At 43.5% G+C, this 22,576-nt stretch overlaps 5 protein-coding genes across 6 annotated transcripts; 4 read left to right on the top strand and 1 right to left on the bottom strand.

Moving 5' to 3' along the window:
- Positions 1–833: 833 nt before the first annotated feature.
- Positions 834–13,796, top strand: LOC306930930 (histone H1-like; the record flags this gene model as incomplete). Its single annotated transcript, XM_079512038.1, has 2 exons — positions 834–1,098; positions 13,459–13,796. 2 exons carry the CDS (start codon positions 834–836, stop codon positions 13,794–13,796), a joined length of 603 nt encoding a protein of 200 aa, XP_079368164.1.
- Positions 13,797–14,622: 826 nt separating this feature from the next.
- On the top strand, positions 14,623–14,934 carry LOC306924734 (histone H4; the record flags this gene model as incomplete). Its single annotated transcript, XM_079503365.1, has 1 exon — positions 14,623–14,934. One exon carries the CDS (start codon positions 14,623–14,625, stop codon positions 14,932–14,934), a length of 312 nt encoding a protein of 103 aa, XP_079359491.1.
- A 1,173-nt stretch (positions 14,935–16,107) lies between these two features.
- On the top strand, positions 16,108–16,497 carry LOC306927350 (histone H2B-like; the record flags this gene model as incomplete). Its single annotated transcript, XM_079507061.1, has 1 exon — positions 16,108–16,497. One exon carries the CDS (start codon positions 16,108–16,110, stop codon positions 16,495–16,497), a length of 390 nt encoding a protein of 129 aa, XP_079363187.1.
- Positions 16,498–17,329: 832 nt separating this feature from the next.
- LOC306926326 (histone H2A-like) lies at positions 17,330–17,755 on the bottom strand (the record flags this gene model as incomplete). The annotated part of the gene is made up of 1 exon (XM_079505591.1): positions 17,330–17,755. One exon carries the CDS (start codon positions 17,753–17,755, stop codon positions 17,372–17,374), a length of 384 nt encoding a protein of 127 aa, XP_079361717.1. The 3' UTR covers positions 17,330–17,371.
- Positions 17,756–18,069: 314 nt separating this feature from the next.
- LOC306927868 (histone H3.2-like) lies at positions 18,070–22,023 on the top strand. Of its 2 annotated transcripts, none has more exons than XM_079507742.1 (2): positions 18,070–18,210; positions 21,145–22,023. In XM_079507742.1, exon 2 carries the CDS (start codon positions 21,153–21,155, stop codon positions 21,561–21,563), a length of 411 nt encoding a protein of 136 aa, XP_079363868.1. In that variant the 5' UTR covers positions 18,070–18,210; positions 21,145–21,152; the 3' UTR covers positions 21,564–22,023. The 2 variants fall into 2 exon arrangements, with proteins under 2 accessions (XP_079363868.1, XP_079363869.1); XM_079507743.1 differs by having other exon boundaries at positions 18,103–18,214.
- The last annotated feature ends 553 nt before the right edge of the window (positions 22,024–22,576 follow it).

The raw sequence follows: 22,576 nt of genomic DNA on the forward strand, positions 1-22,576 counted from the left end.
GTGACACTACAACAAATTGTTTTGTATTAATAATACAAAAGTATAGTCTACTGTACACACCAGTTTAAGTAAAATAATCCATGCCAATATACATCATGCCTACATCATCACATTATTGTCAGTGGTAATGCATGGAAGGTGAAAGTGTATGTGTGCCATAACCAAATACAGATACCGGTACCACAGTTGATTGAAGATGCAATGCAAGCATGTCGTGTTGTTTTCTGCATTTTGATCACAGTACGTTTTTGACCACAAATGGACCAAGTGTTACAACCTCTGTCATTGGAATGTGGTATCAACTCCACCATGCTGTTGTCAACTGGAGTGTGTTTACTTGTGTCAGAAAACCTTGTGTTTATAGAAAAACGGAAGACAAAACAAAAGTATAGTTTATGTTATTGCGTCGCCAGGAATGTCTGCTAAGATGAGTTTGAGTATCATTGTTAATTTATCGTAGTTTAAAATGTTTTAAAAGACAAATGACAGGAAACACTGGTGTCGGACCGTGGAAGGGTCATGTTTTTAGCATATAACTTAAAAACTAGAGTGCCGTTTTCATCTCAGATGTATTAATGTCAAAAAGGAGCATGTGTGTTAACTGGTCAGCTCTTTGTCGCATTAAATTATATACCCAGTAGATAGTTATATGTTGTTTTAATCGAGGAGAAAACACAAGTGTCACATTAACATAGCTACAGTAGAGCTGCTGTGTGTGTTGAGTCTACATGGTTCTCATGTGGTGTTTAAGTCCAGCCCCTTCAGTGCTTTCAGCATCACTCTGTGAGAGTTTACTTTAGAGGAGGAACAGCAACCTACTATCCGAGAGAATAATGGCAGAAGTCGCTCCAGCACCAGCTCCGGCCAAGGCCTCCAAGAAGAAGGCAGCACCCCGACCCAAAAAGACCGCCCCCAGCGTCGCTGAGCTGGTCGTCGAGGCCGTGTCCGCCTCCAAGGAGCGGAGCGGTGTGTCTCTCGCTGCGGTCAAGAAGGCTCTGGCTGCCGGAGGCTACGATGTGGAGAAGAACAAGGTCCGCGTAAAGACCGCCGTCAAGAGCCTGGTCACTAAAGGCACCCTGGTCCAGCTCAAAGGCACCGGTGAACAAGTTTAACACGAAATCAGATCAAAACGAAATCGCGCATCCGTCGTCCTAGTAACGGCTGATGTTTCATTGTGGTCCTACACGGACCCCACACTACGTAGCTGTCCTCGTCAATGCCAATTTAAACAAAACATACCGATCTGATTCTCGTTTGGATTAAGAAGCGTCGGGGAGACGGACGGACACTCACATTGCGTTGTGGTTGCACACCCTTTAGCCCTGTGTTTTGTTGTTGTGATTGTTGAGAAACAGGAAGACACTCGCCTTCTTCCTGTGACTGTCTATGTACAACAATTCGTTTTATAAATGCAACTATAAGTAAACATGTGTCACATACATTAACAATGCAGCCCATGTAATGCGTCAATATAAACTCATCGATGAAAGAAATACATACCGTAAATAAATGAACGTTTGTTTCTGACGGGGTTCGAACTCCTCCGTTTTTCGGCATAAAGTTTCCCAGTCATGGAACTACTACAGTGAGCCATTCTAGCCATAACATTGTAATGAAAATCAAATCATAGTTTATAAAAGCAGCCACCACAACTCAAAACGAACATGGGGAACTAGATTAACTTGAAATCTCATTAATCACACCGATTTCCAAAACGGCTGTTTAATAGGCCTACAGATTTGTTTCTAACGTCTCTCACCATCATCACCTATACGTTCACCTTATGGTCATTATGTTATAGGCCTACAGGCTACATAGAAATAATAAATGCATGATATGTTAAATTAACAATCTGTTTATAACATGACCTAAATATGCCCAAAAGCCACATTAAACTGACCCAAGTCACGCCAGTCAATGTACGTGCTCCAAATTATCAAAGCTAATGGTGCTAATATTTCACACACAATATTCAGCCCATTTAAAGCGTCAAAATAAACGCATCAGCGGATGACTGAATAAATAAATAACTGTCAGCATCTCACAGGATTCGAACTCCTCCTAATGTCAAAAGGAGAACACCAGTCTGAAGCATAGCCCTGTGTGCCATTTGGGGCACTCTATCTATGAACAGTATATAACTTATAGAGTACAAATCCAGTTAACACAACTCAAAACAACAGACATGGGACCTAGATTAACTTGAGAATGATGTCATTCATCACACTGATTTCCAATACGGCTGTTTAATACAGATTTCTTAATATCACCATCATCATATATTATTCATCATGTCATCCTGTATAGGCTACTTAGAAATAGTAAATATGAGCAGGTAGATTAACAGTTTGTTTATAACATGACCTATAGTGAGGGAGCTTTTCAGACACTTAGTGAGGTCCTCATTCACAAAGGAGAAATACGCAAGAGTGTAACGGAAGCGTAAACAGATGCGGGAAATTCCGTCCGATCACGCAACGTTGTTTTCCCGTGCAATTCAAAGAGCGGTGTGTACCACAGGTACGCAGGTGTATGTTGTGAGGTACGCAGGTGAATGCGAGCGGGTGCCAAATGATCGGAAAATCAGCGGATAACTTCATTTGCATTGATCCACGCCCCATTTCACACCATAAAAGGCGTCAAGCATGACTCAGCAGACAGCAGTAAAAAAAACTAAAAAGAAGGCCTTACAGCTCAAACGAAATAGAGGTCCTCCTGACGGAATGCAACACAATAATGATATTTTCCAGTATAGTGGCTTCACAAATTAAAATAAAAATGATTGCTGGAAAGAATTAGGCTATATTAGGAAATTAAAAGAAAATGATCTGACCATGTCAAGCGCCGGAGCGACGACCACCACCTGCAGTCTCTTTTTTTACATCCATATACCATTACATTTGTGCGTGATTCTTTATATTGTCTATAGCCTACCATTAAACTATATAAATCATTTCCCAAGCTTACAAAACGGTGAACGCTGCTCCGCACCGCTGCAGCAATGTCAAGCTGACTTACGGTATAAAATGCAGCTTGGCCATTTATTTATTTAAGTTCGGGACCAAGGCAGCAAGCTAGCGTATACTTGGCAATTATATTATAAAGCCTTTTCTTTTCTATTGAACAATTGCTCACTCACACCTTTGCAGAGGTAAAACATATATCCGATATTTGTATCAGAGCTGCATTGATTCATGCGGGGAATAGATTAATATCATCTCACTGTCATCTGTCTGAATGCCATGTGGAGAATGGATTTGTTCTGATCATGGACACGTAGGCATAGGCCTATAGCTATTTAAAATTTCAACCATATACGGCGGGTAGCCTCCTCTTTGTCAGATCTAAGTGCAGGTTCATTTATGATGATGTCGTCATATTAAAATGATTCGCGAATTTCGCGAGACATTTGGCACCAAACTGGATTGATCTCATCAATGTAGTAGCCTACAGCCTAGCTATAAGTTCCCCATATTATAATTAATTAAGGTGCACTGGCTTAAAACTATGACTGGCCGAATTGCACGCGCTGATGCAATAATGTGGACTTGCATGTCTGTGAACCATAGAAATAATCTGTTCTGTCCGGGCCGGGCTCACCGCACCGTTATATTCATTTTCCAATGAATTCGTACAGTGCAGAATGCAGATAAGTGTATGTTCTTATTATAATTGTGAGTTTGTTTTTTAACATGCAGCGCGAGTCCGCGAGAGCCGATCTACAAGCTCACAACGCGTTGCACTGCGAGTAGAAAGCTGTCAAGTGCAGCGCAATCGCGCATGCTAGAAATATCCTAATAAATAAATAAAAAGGTGTCGGGTTTGCAGGGGCAGTTTCTGTATGGGACTCTAGGCTAACCTGCCTCTAGAATGCATGCATTTAGGCATCCAAGTGATACTTGGCTTTTATATAAGCTATCATTTTTTTATGTGCTGACCAATGTTTTGGACAAATGCCTACATATTTTATCTGAGATTTGGGGACTTTTAATTGATTCAGAATGAAGACTAAAGCCTTCTGAATAAATCTACGCAAGCAGTACACGACCCTCTGAGCTGGCGCAGCTTATAGCGGAGTTTCCGAACAAACAACGTCACCGTAAAGTTCACGTTCAAGTTCATGAATTCCCACGTAATGTGGGAATCCACGTAAATGCCAGTCCGCTCACGCTCCGCTCACGTTACGTAACGTTATGAGCGTAAACGCCGTTGTGAATGAGGACCTTAGTGTCTGAAAAGCTCCCTCATTAATATACACTGACGTGACTTGACTTGACCAGACAATGTGCTACAAATGTAAGCTAATGTGTCACACACTAACCATTCAGCCCCAGTCATTTAAAGCATCAAAATAAATGCATCATGAATATGGTCTTCCTCATCACTGTAGGCCTACTATCATTTTTGTACAACCCAAAGGCTCTTTTCAGAGCCACCCACACTTTCTTTCAATATTTATTCAACTAAGTTTCATGATCAATGGGGCCGAACTACTTATATGTAACCCGTTCTCAACAGTGATATCAACGTGCATTATAGTAGTAATGGATGAATTCATGACAGAGGTGGCAGTGCATATTTAGGTGAGGCGACTTTGAGACAAGCTTAGTTATGGAGCCTCACACAGGACTCAAGTTAACATTATTGGGATATAACATAAAAGGAGTCAATCTAAATATGAAAGGTAGTGATTCTCTGGGTCAGGATGTATTTTTTCCCCCTAGCAATGCTGATTAATAGCACCAACATCACTTTAACCACTTGAACCATATTTTCAAATTATTTTAAGAATAGCAAGCAGATCTACAAGATCACAGAGTCGCAGTCTTGCAGTATTGTTATATGTCGAGCCTTTAGTGTGTGTGTAAACACAAACTTTGACTCCTAACACAAACATGAAATGCCATTGACAATGAATGGCCAGTTCTGAGTGTTTGTGTTAACACAAACATTGAAGACGAGGACATGTCTTCATGTGAAATTGTGATTGGTCAGAATGAGATGATGTAAAATAACGTATGATGATAGGGCACTTATCACTTCACACGGGTGTGATTTTTGTTTGCATTGTATTCTGTATTCTACTGTCATTTCACAAATATGCTTGGTGTTCTATGTGAAGCACATTTAATTGCCTTGTTGAAATAAAATTGGCTTAATGAGCCATGACAAAAAAAGTGTGATTATTACTTATCAAATTACTGCTGAACTAATAATAATTGCCTGTGAATGGGTGTCTGAGATAATTAATAGTAAGGAGCATGCACAGGTATCACGCACACGCACGCATACACACACAGTTTACTGACTTATTATAGCCTTCACACAATGCCACTCCAATAATATACAGTATTTGTATTGTGTTGTGTTTGTATTGTGATATGTATCTCCCATGAGTCTGAAATAAAGATTGAATATACACTGCATTAGTTCAACCCTCCCATAGTAACAATTTGAGGATTTTACTGTGCACATGTTGGACAAATTTAAAATAAATGCACATTTTAACACAACTTTGCATCGCTATTACGCTTCCTAGTTCAAATCATAAGACATACTTGTGTGTGTTGAATGTGTTCCCTGTCACAGTCTGACCATTATGTCTGCATTAACAGCACAGTGTGTGTTATTACTTAATTTATTTGTTCAGTTGTCATTTAAAGTAGGCCTAAGTAATACAATTACCCTACACTTCTGTGTAATAGGTAGTTTTATTTGTGGGCTCAATTGTCCCTGTAAACATGTGGGGGCTAAATATATTTATGGTAAATGTAAAATATCCACTGTTTTAATTGATCCTGTGTACCATGCTTACATCTATAGCAGCATGAGCATTTCAATCACAATGATAGATGTATTCACAACTTCGAAAATACAGCACCTTAATTAATGGTGGATGATAACATTGGCTGTACGTAGCTTTTAATTGAAGCTATATGCACTTGAAATGTGAATCTACATGTTCACAAGCTCCTCTAAAGTTCATAAACATTAGACCCGATTTAAAGGAATCATTGTTGCTTATGAATTAAACAATGTCGATTACGTATTGCACAATGTATGCCTCTGATCACTGTATTCACATTCATGTCAGATGAAACTGGCTTAGCTGACAACACTCTAATATCCTTGTGTATAGTATTAGGATGAACTCTTTCTTGGAAAAGATGGGTGGTCCTTAAAAGGACCTTATTATGTAGATGGCGTAGCTCTCCTTCCTGCGCTTCTTGCCGCCCTTCGCAGCGGTCTTGGTGACGGCTTTCTTGGAGCCCTTCTTGGGCGCTGGTTTTGCTACTTCAGGCATGTTTCTCTCTCAGTGATTGAAGAAAAGAAGTGAACTGTGTTCTTCTTCTTCTTCTTGTTGATTTCCGGCAGTGTGGACGCCGCGAGGCGTATTACTGCCCTCCACTGGTCTGGTGATTTATTCACCTAAATCTTGTCATATAGTCCAGTGTCATGCAGGAACTGCAGAACTGCCTCAGAGGTTCTTTGGTGGTTCTCATTATGGCCAAATAAAGATGAAACTGAAAAGGACTCCTCTCCTGCCTCTGCCATCCTTAGGAAAAGGGATTGTCTTTCTATGCTGTACTCCTTACACTCTAGGAAAACATGTTTAACTGTTTCTGGCTTTCCACACTGGCAGAGCCCTGTGTCGTGCTTCCCAATGAGAAACAGGTTCTTATTTAAGCCACAGTGCCCCAGCCTCAGTCTGCATAACTTTACTGCGCCTCTGCGTGATGCTGTAATACAGAAGCATTCTTTGTTTACTTTAGGTTGCACCTGAAAGTAGTGCCTCCCCTTGTCCTCCTTCTCCCATTCCCCTTGCCACTCCATTATCAGTCCCTCTTTGCTCATTCCCCTAAGTTCCACCCTCCCCAGGGGCAGATGGACATCTACTTCCCTACCCAGGCTTCCCTTGGCAAGGAGGTCCACCCTCTCGTTTCCTTCAACCCCTGCATGTCCTGGGACCCAACAGAAGGTTACCTCACTCGCCATCCCAATTCTGCCCATGGCACACAGGATTTCCAGCACTATGTCCGGACGGGCCTTGCTTTTGCCCCCTCTCAAGGCTTCTAGTGCTGCAGCAGAGTCTGAGCATATGACTGCCTCTCTCGGTCTCCCCTGTTCCACCCACCTTACTGCCCACAAGATTGCTAGCAGTTCTGTGGTAAAGACTGAGCTATTGTCGGAGATCCGCACACTGTATTCCAGCTCCAGCTGTTCAATGTACACCCCAAACCCTGCCCTCCTACTGGCTGGGTCTCTAGAGCCATCTGTATACACTAGTGTCTTGCCCCCCCTAGCGGCCTTGAATAGGTACTCCTCCACTTTATTTTTTACCTCCCTCTTATCTTCCTCCTGGAGGAAGCGTAGCTCAATGTCGAGCTCAGGAAGCAGCCATGGAGGGGATGGTGCCCAGACTGAGTGCTCTGCTATTCCTCCTTGCCCCAGCCCTAGCTCTCTGGCCTGCTGGTTAACTCTGCACATGTACGGCTCGTACCTACTGCCTCCTTCCCCCTCCTGCAGCAGGCCTCTGGCTGGAAACGCTTGTCTGCTCCCGCTGAGCTTCATCCAGTACTGCAGCCCCAGCTTGCTGCGCCTTAGCCGCAGAGGCATTTCTCCCATTTCAACCAGCAGCGCTGGGACCGGGGACGTCGTAAAGGCCCCACAGCACTGCCTCAGTGCCCTGGCCTGCAGGACGTCCAGCCGGCCCAGCACCGCCTTCGAAGCGGCACCATATACATAACTGCCATAGTCAATCGCCGATCTAATCATGGCCTGATATATCAGTCTCAGCGTCCCCCTATCAGCTCCCCACTCACACCCAGCTAGGCTTCGCAGGACATTAATAACCTTTCCACACTTCTCCACTATTTTATTTATGTGCACCGCCCAGGTCATTCTTTCTTCAAACCAGATTCCCAAGAACTTAAATACCTTCACCTTCCCCAGTGGAGACCCATACAGCTTCAGTCCAAGAGCAGGCAGCTTCCTTTTAAATCCAAAAATAACATAATTTGACTTGGGCGCTGATATCCTGAAGCCCCATGTATTGCCCCACTCCTCTACTTTCTGCAAGGCTTTTTGGACCTGTCCCAGAATGTACCCTACATTGCGCCCCCTTTTCCAAATTGCTCCATCGTCCGCGAACAGGGACAGCCCAAACCCCCCTCCTATGCCAGCAAAGATGTCATTAATCATTATGTTAAATAACACTGGAGAGATTACGCTTCCCTGGGGGGTGCCATTCTCTATGCCTACTTTTTTAGACATGACACCATCCACCCGGACCTGTATAGTTCTGTCCTTCAGAAAGTCTTGCACCCAGTTGAACATTCGGCCTCTTACCCCTAGGTCATGCATTTTAATTAATAGCCCATCCTTCCACAGAGAGTCATATGCCTTCTCAATGTCCAGGAACACCCCTACTACCACCTCTTTATGGCTGAATGCCCTCTTTATGTCTTGGTCCAGCAGTGCCACAGACTCCATTGTGGACCGCCCATTCCTGAACCCATTCTGAAATTCGACAAATAGTCCTCTGGACTCCAAATAGTAAACCAGCCTGTTTGTGACCATTCTCTCCATTATTTTACAGAGCACTGAGGTGAGTGCTATTGGCCGGTATGACCCAGGGTCAGACGCCTCTTTGCCCGGTTTCAGGATCGGGACCACTACTGCATGTTTCCACTCCTTAGGTAGGTACCCCTCTTCCCATACCGTGTTTATCAACGCCAAGACCTCTTCCAACACAAGGTCGTCCAGGTGTTTAAGCATCTCGTAGGAGAGCCTGTCCCGCCCTGGAGAGGTGTTTGCCCCCGCCATTACAGCCTCCCTCAGTTCTTTAATTGAGAAGAAGACATTGACTGCGCTATCGTTTTCAGAGCATCTTACCAGTTTCCACTGGCTGGCTGCCAAGACCTCCGCCCTCCTCCTACCCCTCTCTTCTCCTGCACACTCGGACCTGTGCACCTCCTGAAAGCTTTCCACCAGCATGTCAGCTTTCTCCTTGTTAGACACTGCCTCCAACTCACCCTTCTGCAGCACCGGCATAGACCTCTTTTTGTAGACCCCTGACATCTTGTGGACCGCTGACCATAGCTGCCCTATTGGTGTCTCTGGCCCTATTCCCTCACAGAAAGCCCTCCAGCTGTTCCTCTTTTCCTCCTTTATGACTCTCCTTGCCAACGCCTTTAGCCTCTTAAATTCAATCACATTTTCCCACATTGGGTACTTCCTTAATTTACGGAATGCTCTGTTCCTATTTCTAACCGCTTCATCACACCTCTTACTCCACCAGGGGACACGCTTTCGGGCCCTGGCCTCTCGCTTCTTTGGGATGGTGCCGCTAGCTGCATCATGGATCATAGAGCACAATGAATTGTTCCACTTGTCCACTGAGCCCTCGCTGTCAACCTGTCCCACTAGGCTTTCCGCCTTTTCCTGAAACTCGTCCCACTTAGCCCGAGCAAAATTATACCTAGGAACTGTCTCTCCCTCTTCCTTCCTTAGCTCTCTCCCAAACGTACTAATTATTGTATAGTGATCACTGCCCAAGTTACATGACTCATCTACTTCCCACTCCCCAACTCTTGCCAAGCTAGGGGATGCTATCGTTAGGTCCAGTTGGCTGGACGTATTCCTAGCAATGTCATACCTCGTTGGTCTCCCGTCGTTTAAGACTACCAGCCCGTGGTTGTCCAGCCAGTCCTCTATCACACCCCCATTACTGTCCCTTTGCCCGCTACCCCATAATGGGTTGTGGGCATTAAAGTCACCCGCCCATATCACTGGGCTCCTTACTTTCTCCATTACTTCGTCCAAGTCTGACAGCACCAGGCTCTTGCAGGGGTTGTAGAAGTTAATCACAGTCACACTCTTTTTGCTCCTACTCCCGACCTCTGTGCTATTAGCCTCCTCATTGTGGTTACCACTGCCATTACATCCATCCGTTTGCTTTTGGCTGTCCCAAACCTCCACTGCAACACACTCTAGGTTCCCACTTAGCCCCAGTCTCCTATACTGGAGCCCCTTTTTAACAAAAGTGGCACAGCCCCCATGGGTCCTGTCAACCTCCCCTGCCTCCCCTCCTACTACTTCTGCCCTGTCCAGTCTCAAGCTATCATACCCTGGGATTACAAAATCCAGGCACGGCCGCAGCCACGTCTCTTGTACACAAATGACCTCTGGCTCGTTCTCGAGCCTGTCAACAAACTTTTTTAGTTCCTGTCCATTCCTCACTAGGCTTCGAGCATTCCACTGTAGGACACAGAACATAAGGAGACTAACAAATGCCCACTTCATCATATTCACCTTCGGTTACACCACTAGCACCCACAGTGTCTCCTACCTCTTCCCTGCTCCCCGGCCGGCCCTGTCCCCTCTTGTTGTTTACATCTAGAATGAGCTGGTGCACTACCGCTGGGTCCTTTTTAACCCCAAGGAACCTTTCCGCTACCATCATCACTTCCTTAAGGAGGTCTGAGCCGTTGAGTTTCTCTTTCGCAAGAATGGGCCTTGCTGCTTTCAGAACCTCTGCCATAAATGCCAGAAATGACTCCTTGGTCATTACTAGCATGTCTGGTGGCCACCTGTTTGGCTCATCTTGCTTGCTCCCCTGCGTTACGCTCCCCTGCGTTACACTCCCCCCTCCTCTCTCCTCCCCGCCCTCCGTTGCAACTCTCTGCACTGCCTCAGCATATGTCACATTTTCTCGCTCCTTCACTGTCTGCACCTTCCGAGCCTTAATAGTGTGCTCGCACCACCGATAAGCCGCTCCATGGGTCCCCCCACAATTGGGACACTTAGGGGCTTCTGCGTTACATTCCGTGATACTGTGCTCTCCCCCACACTTAGCACACTTCTGCTTACCCCGACAGGACCCCGCAATATGGCCATACCTCTGGCAGTTGTAACATCTCAGTGGTGGTCTTACATACTCCCTCACCTGATAGGACATTGACCCCAAGAACACTCTGCTTGGAAGCAGAGTGTCCTTAAACGTCAGCAGGACCGGCGGGTCCCCCCGTGCCCCCTCTCTGCTCCCAAATCTCTTTACAGCAATTACCTCTCCACCTCCAATATTATCCAGTATTTCTTTCTCTGACAGACCTGAGAACATTCCATAGACAACTCCCTTGCTTCCCTCACTTTCTTTAGGTGTAGCATCTAGCCTCTCAACTCTGCTCACCACTTTACTCACTTTCATAGCGTTGTCATACTGTTTTTTGCTTGTACATATGACTCTAAGTACACCATTGAACAGCACTTTAGCTGAAAAACCCCCGCCGATCTGACTCTTTAAATTTGCGTCAATCTGTAGTGGGTTGACTGCTTTGAAGCCTGCATCACCTGGCTTAGCTCCTTTGACTCTGTACAGCACTACAAGCTCGTCCGGGCTAGTTTTCCTCTGTTTTTCAGGGACATTGACATTTTCCTCACTCGGTGCGGGTCTCTTACCCCTCCTCTCCTGAATCCTCCACCCCCCTCCCTCGACCCCCCCACTCCCTTCGGAAGCCATAGGCTCCCGACTCCCACGCTAGCCTAGCACTGTCCTTCTTCTGCACTAATATAGGTACACAGAACTGAAAACACTACTGCTATTAAACGCCAAGGGGATGACACATAAGCAGAGCAAGGAAAAGAAAAAAAGGCCAAGAGAGAACCACCAATGATTGAGTTACTGCACAAAACTTGACAATACTTATTCAAAGTTTTGCGCCTCCAAACATTTATCGCTCTGCGCCTCCTTCCTTCCTCCTCCGTCTACTGTGACAGCTGTCAAAAACCTGGCTGCCTGCCCTTCTTCTGCTTCACAAGTGTGTGGGTTGTACTATACCATATCGCCCCAGTGAACTGTGTTTCGGCGTTGCACCAGTATTTATACTAGCAAGGCTATGCAAATGAAGTGTGCGACTCCCAGCATATGATTGGCTTCTTCTGCCACTGCTCATGTGACCCACAGAGGGAGGAGACATTGATTGATTGATTGATTGACAGTTTGTCAACAGTTTGCAGAATTACAGTACATTTCAAGCACAACTCAATACAAATAATGTTCTCCCATCCGTCTGATCTACTGTCGCTAAAATACAGACTAGGGTAAATGAGTAAATCTTCTATTCCACGCTCCAAATTTAATACAATTATAACCCACGTTCTAATCTCTCAATGCATTTATATAATCTAGTAGTCAGTCCACTAAAAGACTATTTGCTTGCCCTGAACCACTTTGTACCATTGCTGTGATGAGTGAGGTAATTTGACTTCAAGCAGACCTTGTTTGATTTAAATATGTATTAACAGTTTGCAGAATTACAGTATATTTCAACTCAATACAAAGACTGTTAACTGTGAGTGGACGACCCAATACAGCATTACACTTGTTTAATAGAGCGTCCACCTTGTTCAATTCATCAAAATATTTAGATACCTACCAATACCCCTTTATTATAGCCAGAGAACAGAACAGGAATTCATCATAAAGGAGGTAAAGAGGTAAAAATGGGAAGACTAGCAGTAAGGGCGGTGGTAAAATGGAGCTGTTTTGTTAAAACTATTAAATGCCTGGTTCTAAATTGTAATACAGATGATCGAACGATAGAGCATTTGCTAGTAGACTGCCAGAGGTCATTTGTAAATGGTACCACATTGGCTTCTCAGACACTTTGCCATGCATATTTAGTCTCATGTTTGAAAACAAATCTAACCTATCTTGTCATATTTATTATTTACTATTTCTGAGCAGCCTGTATAACAATGACTATAGGCCAATGGTGAATTTAGGTGATGATGGTTGGAGATATGCAACCAATCTGTAGGCTATTAAACAGTAGTGTTGGAAATAAATGTGCCTGTGGTGAATGAGATCTCACCTTAATCTAGGTCCCATGTCCCATTTTTTTAATGGCTACACGGTTTTATACTCTATCATTTGAATATGATTGCACAATATTGTTGCTAGGAATGACGTCCTGTATTACGCTCCAGGTCTAGGAAACGTTATGCTGCCAAAGGGAGGGGTTCGAATCCCGTCAGAAACAGACATTTATTTATTTATTCATTCATTCATGTATTACTTTATTCATTCATTCATTCATTTATTTGGACGCATTACATGGGCTGCATGCTATACTCCAATGGCGATAGTTACATTTATAAAGCATAGGATATGTTTTGTTGTTGGAGATACAGTCACAGGAAGGAGACGAGGTTGTCTTCCTGTTTAATGACAACAAAACATAGGCTACGGCTAAGGTCCACTTCCACAACGCAATAATGTGAGTGTCCGTCTGCCCAAGAATCGGATCGGATAACGGATTGGGTATGTTTTGGCATTGTGACAGGCATTTGCGAGGACAGCTACGCATTATGTCGCCGTTAGAACATCAGCTCGTTGCTACGGCGACGGATGACGGATTTCGTCTTGATCTGATTTCGTCAAAAAATAACACACCGGCGCGTCTGGCTCTTTCAAGATTAACAAGGCAGAAGCGGTGAAGGTGAAGAAGCCTGTTGTTAAGAAAGCAGTCAAAGCAAAGAAGCCTGCTGCAGCCAAGAAACCCGCAGCGGCTAAGAAGCCCAAGAAGGCGGTAGCAAAGAAGCCCGCAGCCGCCAAGAAATCGCCCAAGAAAGCCAAGAAGCCTGTCGCCAAGAAAGTGGTAGCTAAAAGCCCGAAGAAGGCCACCAAGAGCCCCAAGATAGTGGCTAAGAAGCCCGCAGCAGCCAAGAAAGCTCCAGCCAAGAAGGTTGCCAAACCCAAGGCAGCAAAGAAGGCAGCTCCCAAGAAGAAGTAAACAGTCTGTTCCATCTTTATACCCACAAAAGGCTCTTTTAAGAGCCAACCACATTGTTTTATAAGAGTATCCTATCCTCACTATAATGGTGATTACTACCATTACCATGCAGTTTATGCCTTTGTATTAGAAGTCAAACCACGCAATTATTATATAAGGCCACTTGTAATCTGTTATTTCTCACCTAATATGTCCTAATTGTGCTAAACCATAAATCAGGTTGGTTCAAATCAGCATTGAATAGTGAACATAGTTCCAAATCATAAAGGCCTACATTATCGAGACTGCAGCATGGGAAAATAAGTCATGGAATGTTATTATTTATGCTTTCCAAGGGTTTTTACAAATGTTTACATATAAATTATTGTATCAGTCTCTTGCATGACAATATTTAATATTTAATAATATTTCAAACGTATGTAGCGCTTTTCTGAGTAGTGAGTACCCAAATACACTTTACACATGAGGGACAAGAAGAAGCAACATGTAAAATCAACTTTATTAGGGAGAGGAAAAATATATAATAATGCCAAGGAATAAAACCAATATAAACAGGGAAGGCAATATTGGAGTGGCAAAGATATTGACACAAATTAACAGCAATTATATGATTATAGAGTTGAATAGCAATTAATGTAAAAACAAATAGGTGATGTCTCCAAGGGGGAGGAGTATGTGTGTGGGCGGAGGGCGGGCACATTGGCAACGCCCACGCAGCTCTCTCTGCACCTGTCCTCCCTTACGTCCTCAGAACACACATAAAAAGGCAAGGCTCTGAGCTCTCAAGTCATTCCATTTTCTATCTGCAACTACATTACTACTCAAAATGTCAGGTCGAGGCAAGGGAGGAAAGGGTCTTGGAAAAGGAGGCGCCAAGCGCCATCGCAAGGTGCTTCGTGATAACATCCAGGGAATCACCAAGCCCGCTATCCGCCGTCTGGCTCGCCGTGGCGGAGTGAAGCGTATCTCCGGTCTGATCTACGAGGAGACCCGCGGTGTCCTCAAGGTGTTCCTGGAGAACGTGATCCGTGACGCCGTCACCTACACCGAGCACGCCAAGAGAAAGACTGTGACCGCCATGGATGTTGTCTATGCTCTGAAGAGACAGGGACGCACTCTGTACGGATTCGGAGGCTAATAATGCTGACTTGATCTACCAACAACCCAAAGGCTCTTTTAAGAGCCGCCCACATTTTCTCTACAGAGTATTCCTTTTTTACCAATATGAAGGAAAGTTGACCAGATTACAGGTGGCCCAAAACAAAGCAGCTCGTATAGTGCTTCAATGCCCAAGTCGAACAAGTACAATGATCTAGTGTGTAAGTGTAAAAAGTAAGTTTGCTTATTTATTACTGTGTTCAGAGAAACATCACAACTAAAACCCCAGCAATAATTTATCATTGTTCTCAGATACACATTATTTTACTGCCTTCATGTAGAACTAATGTTAGAACAGTCCATTACAGAGCAATGGTGGCATGGAACCCTTTACCAGTTTTGTTTTTTTGTTTATGAAGATGGAGATGTGAACTGGAGATGCATATGGGCTATATATCCCATAATGTATGTTTACTTTATTATCATTGAAGATTTAATTATACTGTGGCGGAATTGGAATAAACTATCAAATCTAGTAGACGGATCATGTGTTGTGTTGTGTTGGATGAATGTTGTATGTAAATGTATGTAATAATGTTTAAGACCCCAGGAAGAATAGCTGCTGTGACTCAGTAAGCTAATGGGGATCTAATAAATACATCAAAATCAAATACATGTTTAACGTTTTTTTTTTTTTTTTTTTTAATTCAATATTTGTTTTAAAAACTATTGACTGAAGAAAATGTATTTTTGACAGTTTGTTTTACATCACCTAATCATAGCAACATGAGTTAGATTTTAATATATTACCCAACCCAATTAATGTCACATACCCTACCCTAGTATATATTTTAGCGGGACAATAGAGCAGGCGGGCGGGAGAATATTATGCAGAATAAAAGTCATAAGCAGCCATTTCAAATTATTTCATTGAATTTCCACAATTTTACAAAATATCCACAGTACAAAGAATATCCAAGGCTATATTTTAGCGGAACAATAGATTAGGCGGGCAACATTATGCATAATACAGAAAGAAACAAAGACAGTGCGAGTCTCCTCCCTCTGTGGTTCAGTCACATAAGCAGTGGCAGAAGAAGCCAATCACGTGCTGGGAGTCGCTCACACACTTCATTTGCATATGTTTGCTATAAATACTGGTGCAACGCTGACTACATTTCACATCCACTATTGAGTACACTCAGAAAGAACTATGCCTGAAGTAGCAAAGCCAGCGGTAGCAAAGCCAGCGCCCAAGAAGGGTTCCAAGAAAGCCGTCACCAAGACCGCTGCGAAGGGCGGCAAGAAGCGCAGAAAGTCCAGGAAGGAGAGCTACGCCATCTACATCTACAAAGTCCTGAAGCAGGTCCACCCTGACACCGGTGTCTCTTCCAAGGCCATGGGCATCATGAACTCCTTCGTCAACGACATCTTTGAGCGCATCGCCGGTGAAGCCTCCAAACTGGCTAACTACAACAAGCGCCGCACCATCTCATCCAGGGAGATTCAGACCGCCGTCCGCCTGCTTCTCCCCGGTGAGCTGGCCAAGCACGCCGTGTCTGAAGGCACCAAGGCTGTGACCAAGTACACCAGCTCCAAGTAAACCCTTCTGTCTGCTCTAAACACAACGGTCCTTTTAAGGACCACCCATGTTCTCCAACAAAGAGTTTATCCTAATATTATAAGCAAACTGCCTTTTCAGATCCAGCTAAACCATTTTGTCCAGGTCAGTCGTCTGACGCTAATCTGAATAACAATGCTAATAGTAGGCATGTCACGATTTTTTTAATGAAGTACTATGCATTAATTCATAAGCAACACAATAATGATTTCTGTAAATGGTGTTCAACATTTTTATGAACTTTAAAGAAGCTTGTCAAAATGTAGATTTCATATTTGCTCCAGTACACTAGCAATCATGTGAAATGATCACATGATCCACAAGTTAAAAATACATAACATCAATAAGAGCAAATGTATCACTCCATATACACATGATAGAAAAATACTTTAAAGGTTTATCATGGGGCAATGTGGGTGTCATAACAGCTGCAAGCATGGCACACATGATTAAAAAACATGTATTCTTATATCTCGACTTCACTGAAGGGTTCATCCAAATACTATAAGCAAATGGCCATTTCAGAGCCCGTCAGCTAAACCAGTTGGTCCAGGTCAGTCGTCTGACACTAATCTGAATAACAATGCTAAAACTAGGCATGTAACTGCCTATTACTATTCTGAAAAATGTATAATTATAAACAATGTTTAGACGGACAATAGAAAACACTAAAGTGTAATATAAGCTCATTTCACTACTACTTATTTACATATAATACTAGGGGAAGTTATTAGCATAATTGATAAACTTATATGAAATGTGCGTTAAGGGCATTGGAAATGACTCGAATATAGAAACAGTGGGTGGCTCTTAAAAGAGCCTTTGTGGGGGTTTGTTCAGTCGAAATGAAGCAGGTTTATTTCTTGGCGGGTTTCTCGGTCTTCTTGGGCAGCAGAACAGCCTGGATGTTGGGCAGCACACCGCCCTGAGCGATGGTCACTCCACCCAGCAGTTTGTTGAGCTCCTCATCGTTGCGGACGGCCAGCTGGAGGTGACGGGGGATGATACGACTCTTCTTGTTGTCACGGGCAGCGTTTCCAGCCAACTCCAGGATCTCAGCGGTCAGATACTCGAGGACAGCCGCCAGATAGACCGGGGCGCCGGCACCGACTCTCTGGGCATAGTTGCCTTTACGCAGCAGCCTGTGTACACGACCCACGGGGAACTGGAGCCCGGCACGGGATGAGCGGGTCTTAGCCTTCGCTCTGGCCTTTCCGCCGGTTTTCCCTCGTCCACTCATTTTGTAGGTTTATTTGTAGAATAATAATAGTTCGGAGTAATGTGATGGAACAGAGGCGTGCGAGATCTTTTATATGTTCAGCTTAGTCAACTCTGTGTGGGGTTGTGCGACCCACCAATCATAGAGACGGATGAGAGCGCGGGCTGAGTGTGTATGAGTTTCCCACCAATCACCGCTAGTGGTGTGATCGGTTCCTCCCAGTTTAAACTCTGACTCCTCCCAAAGAGGGAGGTTCTTGACCACACATCTTCAACAACACAAAAAACTGTGTTCTGCACTGCTGCCCCTCAGAGAGCTACTAGTGAGATAAAATGTAGCAGTTTACTCCCTTTTTGCTACAAGTTACATGTCAGTACAACTGCTTTACAGAGAGAGAAATGTGAAGAACCAAGCACCGCATGTAAATACGATTAAGAAGCATCAGCTGACTGACTGCCTAAACTGACTATCTTCTTGTAAGTAAGCATTATAAGCCATTTTATTTACATATCTACATTTCCCCTACATTTATTGTCACATTGCATGGATTTCAGTGCCTGCAGATAATATTCAAGTGCATGGCACATTTTAGTTTTGATTGATGTATTAACAGTTTGCATAATTACAGTACATTTCAAGTACAACTCAATGCAAAAACTGTTAACTGTGAGTGGACGACACCATAACTCATTACACTTGTTTACTTGTGTACAATAGGGCCCACAATCATCACTTCTGTGCAGCAAAAGCACTAGGCCTCACTCACACCTGACACACTTGTGTCTGACACTCAAGACACACTTGTGTTCTGTGTGTCATGGCTGCCTCAATGCAGTTCCAATGGGAGTCACAACCTTGTTGCATGGGGGGGAGGGAAGAAGACAGCCATGCAACAAGGTTGTGTTACACACTTAGGGGCGCAGATTGATGTATGCTTGTTGTATACAAAGGGTGTGATAAATCATGCATTTCCAATGGGAGTCACATGGTTTGACACAACATTATTGTTGTATGAGGGGGAGGGGGGCAGCCGAAACACAGCCCAAAGCCATACAACAGCTTGTAGTCCAAAATGTTGTATCAAACCATGTGACTTCCATTGGAAATGCATTGGGGCAGCCATGATACTTGAAACATGCATACAACAAGCATGCATCAATGTTTTAAAGGTGTGAGTCGGGCCTTAGGCTTCACTGACATGGTCACAACAGATTGTTGTTTAGCTGATGCATTCCATTGGAAATGCATTGGGGCGGCCATGACACTTACATCTTGTTTACATCTAGCATACAACATGCTAGCTGGATGCTAGATGATAATAAACAAAGGGTAAGTGTCATGGCCGCCCCAATGCATTTCCAATGGAAGTCACATGGTTTGACACAACATTTTTTTTGAACAGCTTTCGGCTTTGTTTCGACTGCCCCCCTCCCCAAATACAACAAAAATGTTGTGTCAAACCATGTGACTCCCATTGGAAATGAATTGCGATCTTGCATCAGTAAACCAGTCTCATGCATCAGCTATACTGTTGTGCAGGTGTGAGCGGCCATGACACTTACCCTTTGTTTATTATCATCTAGCATCCAGCTAGCATGTTGTATGCTAGATGTAAACAAGATGTAAGTGTCATGGCCGCCCCAATTCATTTCCAATGGAAGTCACATGGTTTGATACATAATTTGTGCCTACAAGCTGATGTATGTATGTTGTATGTGTTTCGACTGCCCCCCCCCCCCCCCCCCCCCCCATACAACACATTTGTCTCTTCAAACCACGTGACTCCCATTGGAAATTAATTGCGAGCTTGCAACAGTCAACAAGTCCCATGCATCAGATATACAACATTCTGTTGTGACAGTGTGAGTGAAGCCAAAGAACGAATGTTCTGTGCTCTGCCTGTGTTTCATGGCCACCTGATGCTTTTCCAATGGAAGTCACGTGGTTTGACCAAACACTTGTGTTTGATTGCACCCTTCCCCCCAATCAAACAAGTGTTTGGTCAAACCACGTGACTTTTGATGAATTGAACAAGGTGGACCCTCTTGTAAACAAGTGTAATGCTTGAGTTTGTGCTTGAAATGTACTGTAATTCAGCAAACTGTTAATAAATATTTCAATCAATCAATCAATTCCATTGGAAAAGCACTGGGGTGGCCATGAAACACAGACAGAGCACAAAGAACATCTGTTCTTTATGTGTGTATGAAGCCTCATGAGACCATGTGACTCCCATTGGCAATTCATTGAGGCGGCCATAACACACAGAACACAAGTGTGTCTTGAATGTGTCTTACATGTGAGTGAGGCCTATGTGTCCAAAGTTTGACCATATTATGTTGTGAATATGAGTGGTAATTGTGTATTAAGACAAGAGATGTCCTGTCCCCTTATTTATCTTGTAGAAAATGTTATTTTCACCAGGTCATACAAGATAGAGCAATTATATACCTTTATTGAAAGGATGAGCCCCTTGAGGTGTCTCATCTCATTTTAGAGGGGGTCCTCAACACAGATACATAGTACAATACAGTTCACAAAACAATACAACAGTACAACCATACATACAGGACAAAACAATACAATACAACAGTACAACCATACATACAGACAGGATGAAACAAAACAAAAGCTCTCCCAAAGATAGCTGCTCCCGCCCCACTGTTTCAACCCTAAATAGCAAAGTTCATATGGAGAAAATATACCCATTGCACAATAAATACAAACATGCAGTACCAGAATGCACATGTGATAATAAACGGCAGCATCAAACAAGCAGGGTACAAATATGATGTTACATGCATATCAACATATATACATGCTTGTTATAGAAAGACAAAGACAACTGCCAAGAAGAGTACATTAATTAGAAACATGAGCACAGTACGTGTTAGAAGGTGTATGAAGATTGATTATTTAAATACATTGAAGGAAGTGATTGATCTAAGTGGACTTGGTATGTCATTCCAGTCCACTTTCCTTTTTTATCCTTGTGGGGACTGTAAAGTAAGGATGGTCAGTGTGCCTTAAATTATAGGGTGGTGTGTATGGGACTGGGAATTGTTTCAGATACTGTGAATAATTATACAAAATACATTTAAAAATAAATTGCAGACAATGTGAGTGTCTTCGTGATTTAGATGGAGCAGTGGTGGGTTCTATTGTATTTTCTTTTTTTCGGTTTGTAGTGGAAAGGAAACTATATACTAGTATGTATTAGCTATTACAGCAGTCCCAGTCAGAAGGACGTGTGTAAGAGTTCCCCTCCAATCGGTGCCAGTGATTCATGGTACCTCCCCAAACAAGGAGGTTCCTGACCACTGACCAATCAGAGGACGACGGCGTCTCCGAGGCGCTAATAAAAGGCACCAGTTTGCTCTCCTTAGCTATTCTATTCTCAACTTCTTTAGAAGAGACCATGGCAAGAACCAAGCAGACAGCTCGTAAGTCCACCGGCGGCAAAGCGCCCAGGAAGCAGCTCGCCACCAAGGCAGCTCGTAAGAGCGCGCCGGCGACCGGCGGAGTGAAGAAGCCTCACCGTTACCGTCCCGGTACAGTGGCTCTGAGGGAGATCCGTCGTTACCAGAAATCCACCGAGCTGCTGATCCGCAAGCTGCCCTTCCAGCGCCTGGTGAGGGAGATCGCCCAGGACTTCAAGACCGACCTGCGCTTCCAGAGCTCCGCCGTCATGGCTCTCCAGGAGTCGGCCGAGGCTTATCTGGTCGGACTGTTTGAAGACACCAACCTGTGCGCCATCCACGCAAAGAGGGTGACCATTATGCCCAAAGACATCCAGCTGGCCCGTCGTATCCGCGGAGAACGTGCTTAAACTCATCTGTCACTGTCACAACCCCAAAACGGCTCTTTTAAGAGCCACCAAATGTATTATTTAAAGAGCTATTATCCATTGATATTGACTACTTATGTACTTTAAACTGACTTTACAATAAGCCAAAAACTAGTGAAATGATTGCATTTGGTAGTGTGTTCCGTTCAAAAGTCTGCAATGTGTTGCAGTATCTTCCTTATATGCTGTAAATTGATAATGTAGTTCTACCTACAGACCGTTAATACTGCGTGAATAATTCAGCTCCACCCTGTGGGGGAGGCATTGTTCCATTGTGTTTAACTCAACAGGATGCTTCACTGTTCACACCAAAACCAGCAGTTATTCATTCATATTCCTGGAATGAGACACTTCTGTACTAATCAAGTTTAGAGAGTTTTAGCATAAATATAATGAACATTTGTATCAGTGTTGGCTTTTCAAAGTTGAGGTGGGGGTTGAGCATGTTTCTAGTGTTTTTGGGGGAATGTTCAAAGTTGTGTTAAATGCATTTATTTAAGTGCATTTATTTTCAATTTGGCTAACACATGTGCACAGTAATTTTCAGTGTTAATTCAATCAATACCAAAATAAAACAACACAATACAAATACTGTATATAATTGGAGTGGCATTGTGTGAAGGCTATAATAAGTCAGTAAAACTGCTCCTTACTATTATCTCAGACACCCATTCACAGGCTATTATTAGTTTAGCAGTAATTTGTAATAATCACATTTTTTTTCATGGCTCATTTTGTTCTAACACAATGGGGTTACTATGAAAGGAAAAGCCAATTTTATTTCAACAAGGTAATCCAATGTGCTTTACACAGAACACCAAGCAAATTAAACATATTTGTGAAATGACAGTAGAATACTGAATACAATGCAAACAAAAATCACACCTGTGTGAAGTGAGAGGCACTCTTATCATCATACTTAATTTGACATCATCTCATTCAGACCAATCACAATTCATGTCCTCGTCTTCAATGTTTGTGTTAACACAAACACT

Source organism: Electrona antarctica (assembly GCF_951216825.1).
Source record: "Electrona antarctica genome assembly, chromosome: 1".
NCBI classification, from domain to species: domain Eukaryota; kingdom Metazoa; phylum Chordata; class Actinopteri; order Myctophiformes; family Myctophidae; genus Electrona; species Electrona antarctica.

What these genes read in the sequence shown, in the direction of transcription:
- LOC306927868 (XM_079507742.1), top strand. Translation starts at nt 21,153, where the DNA reads ATGGCAAGAACCAAGCAGACAGCTCGTAAGTCCACCGGCGGCAAAGCG.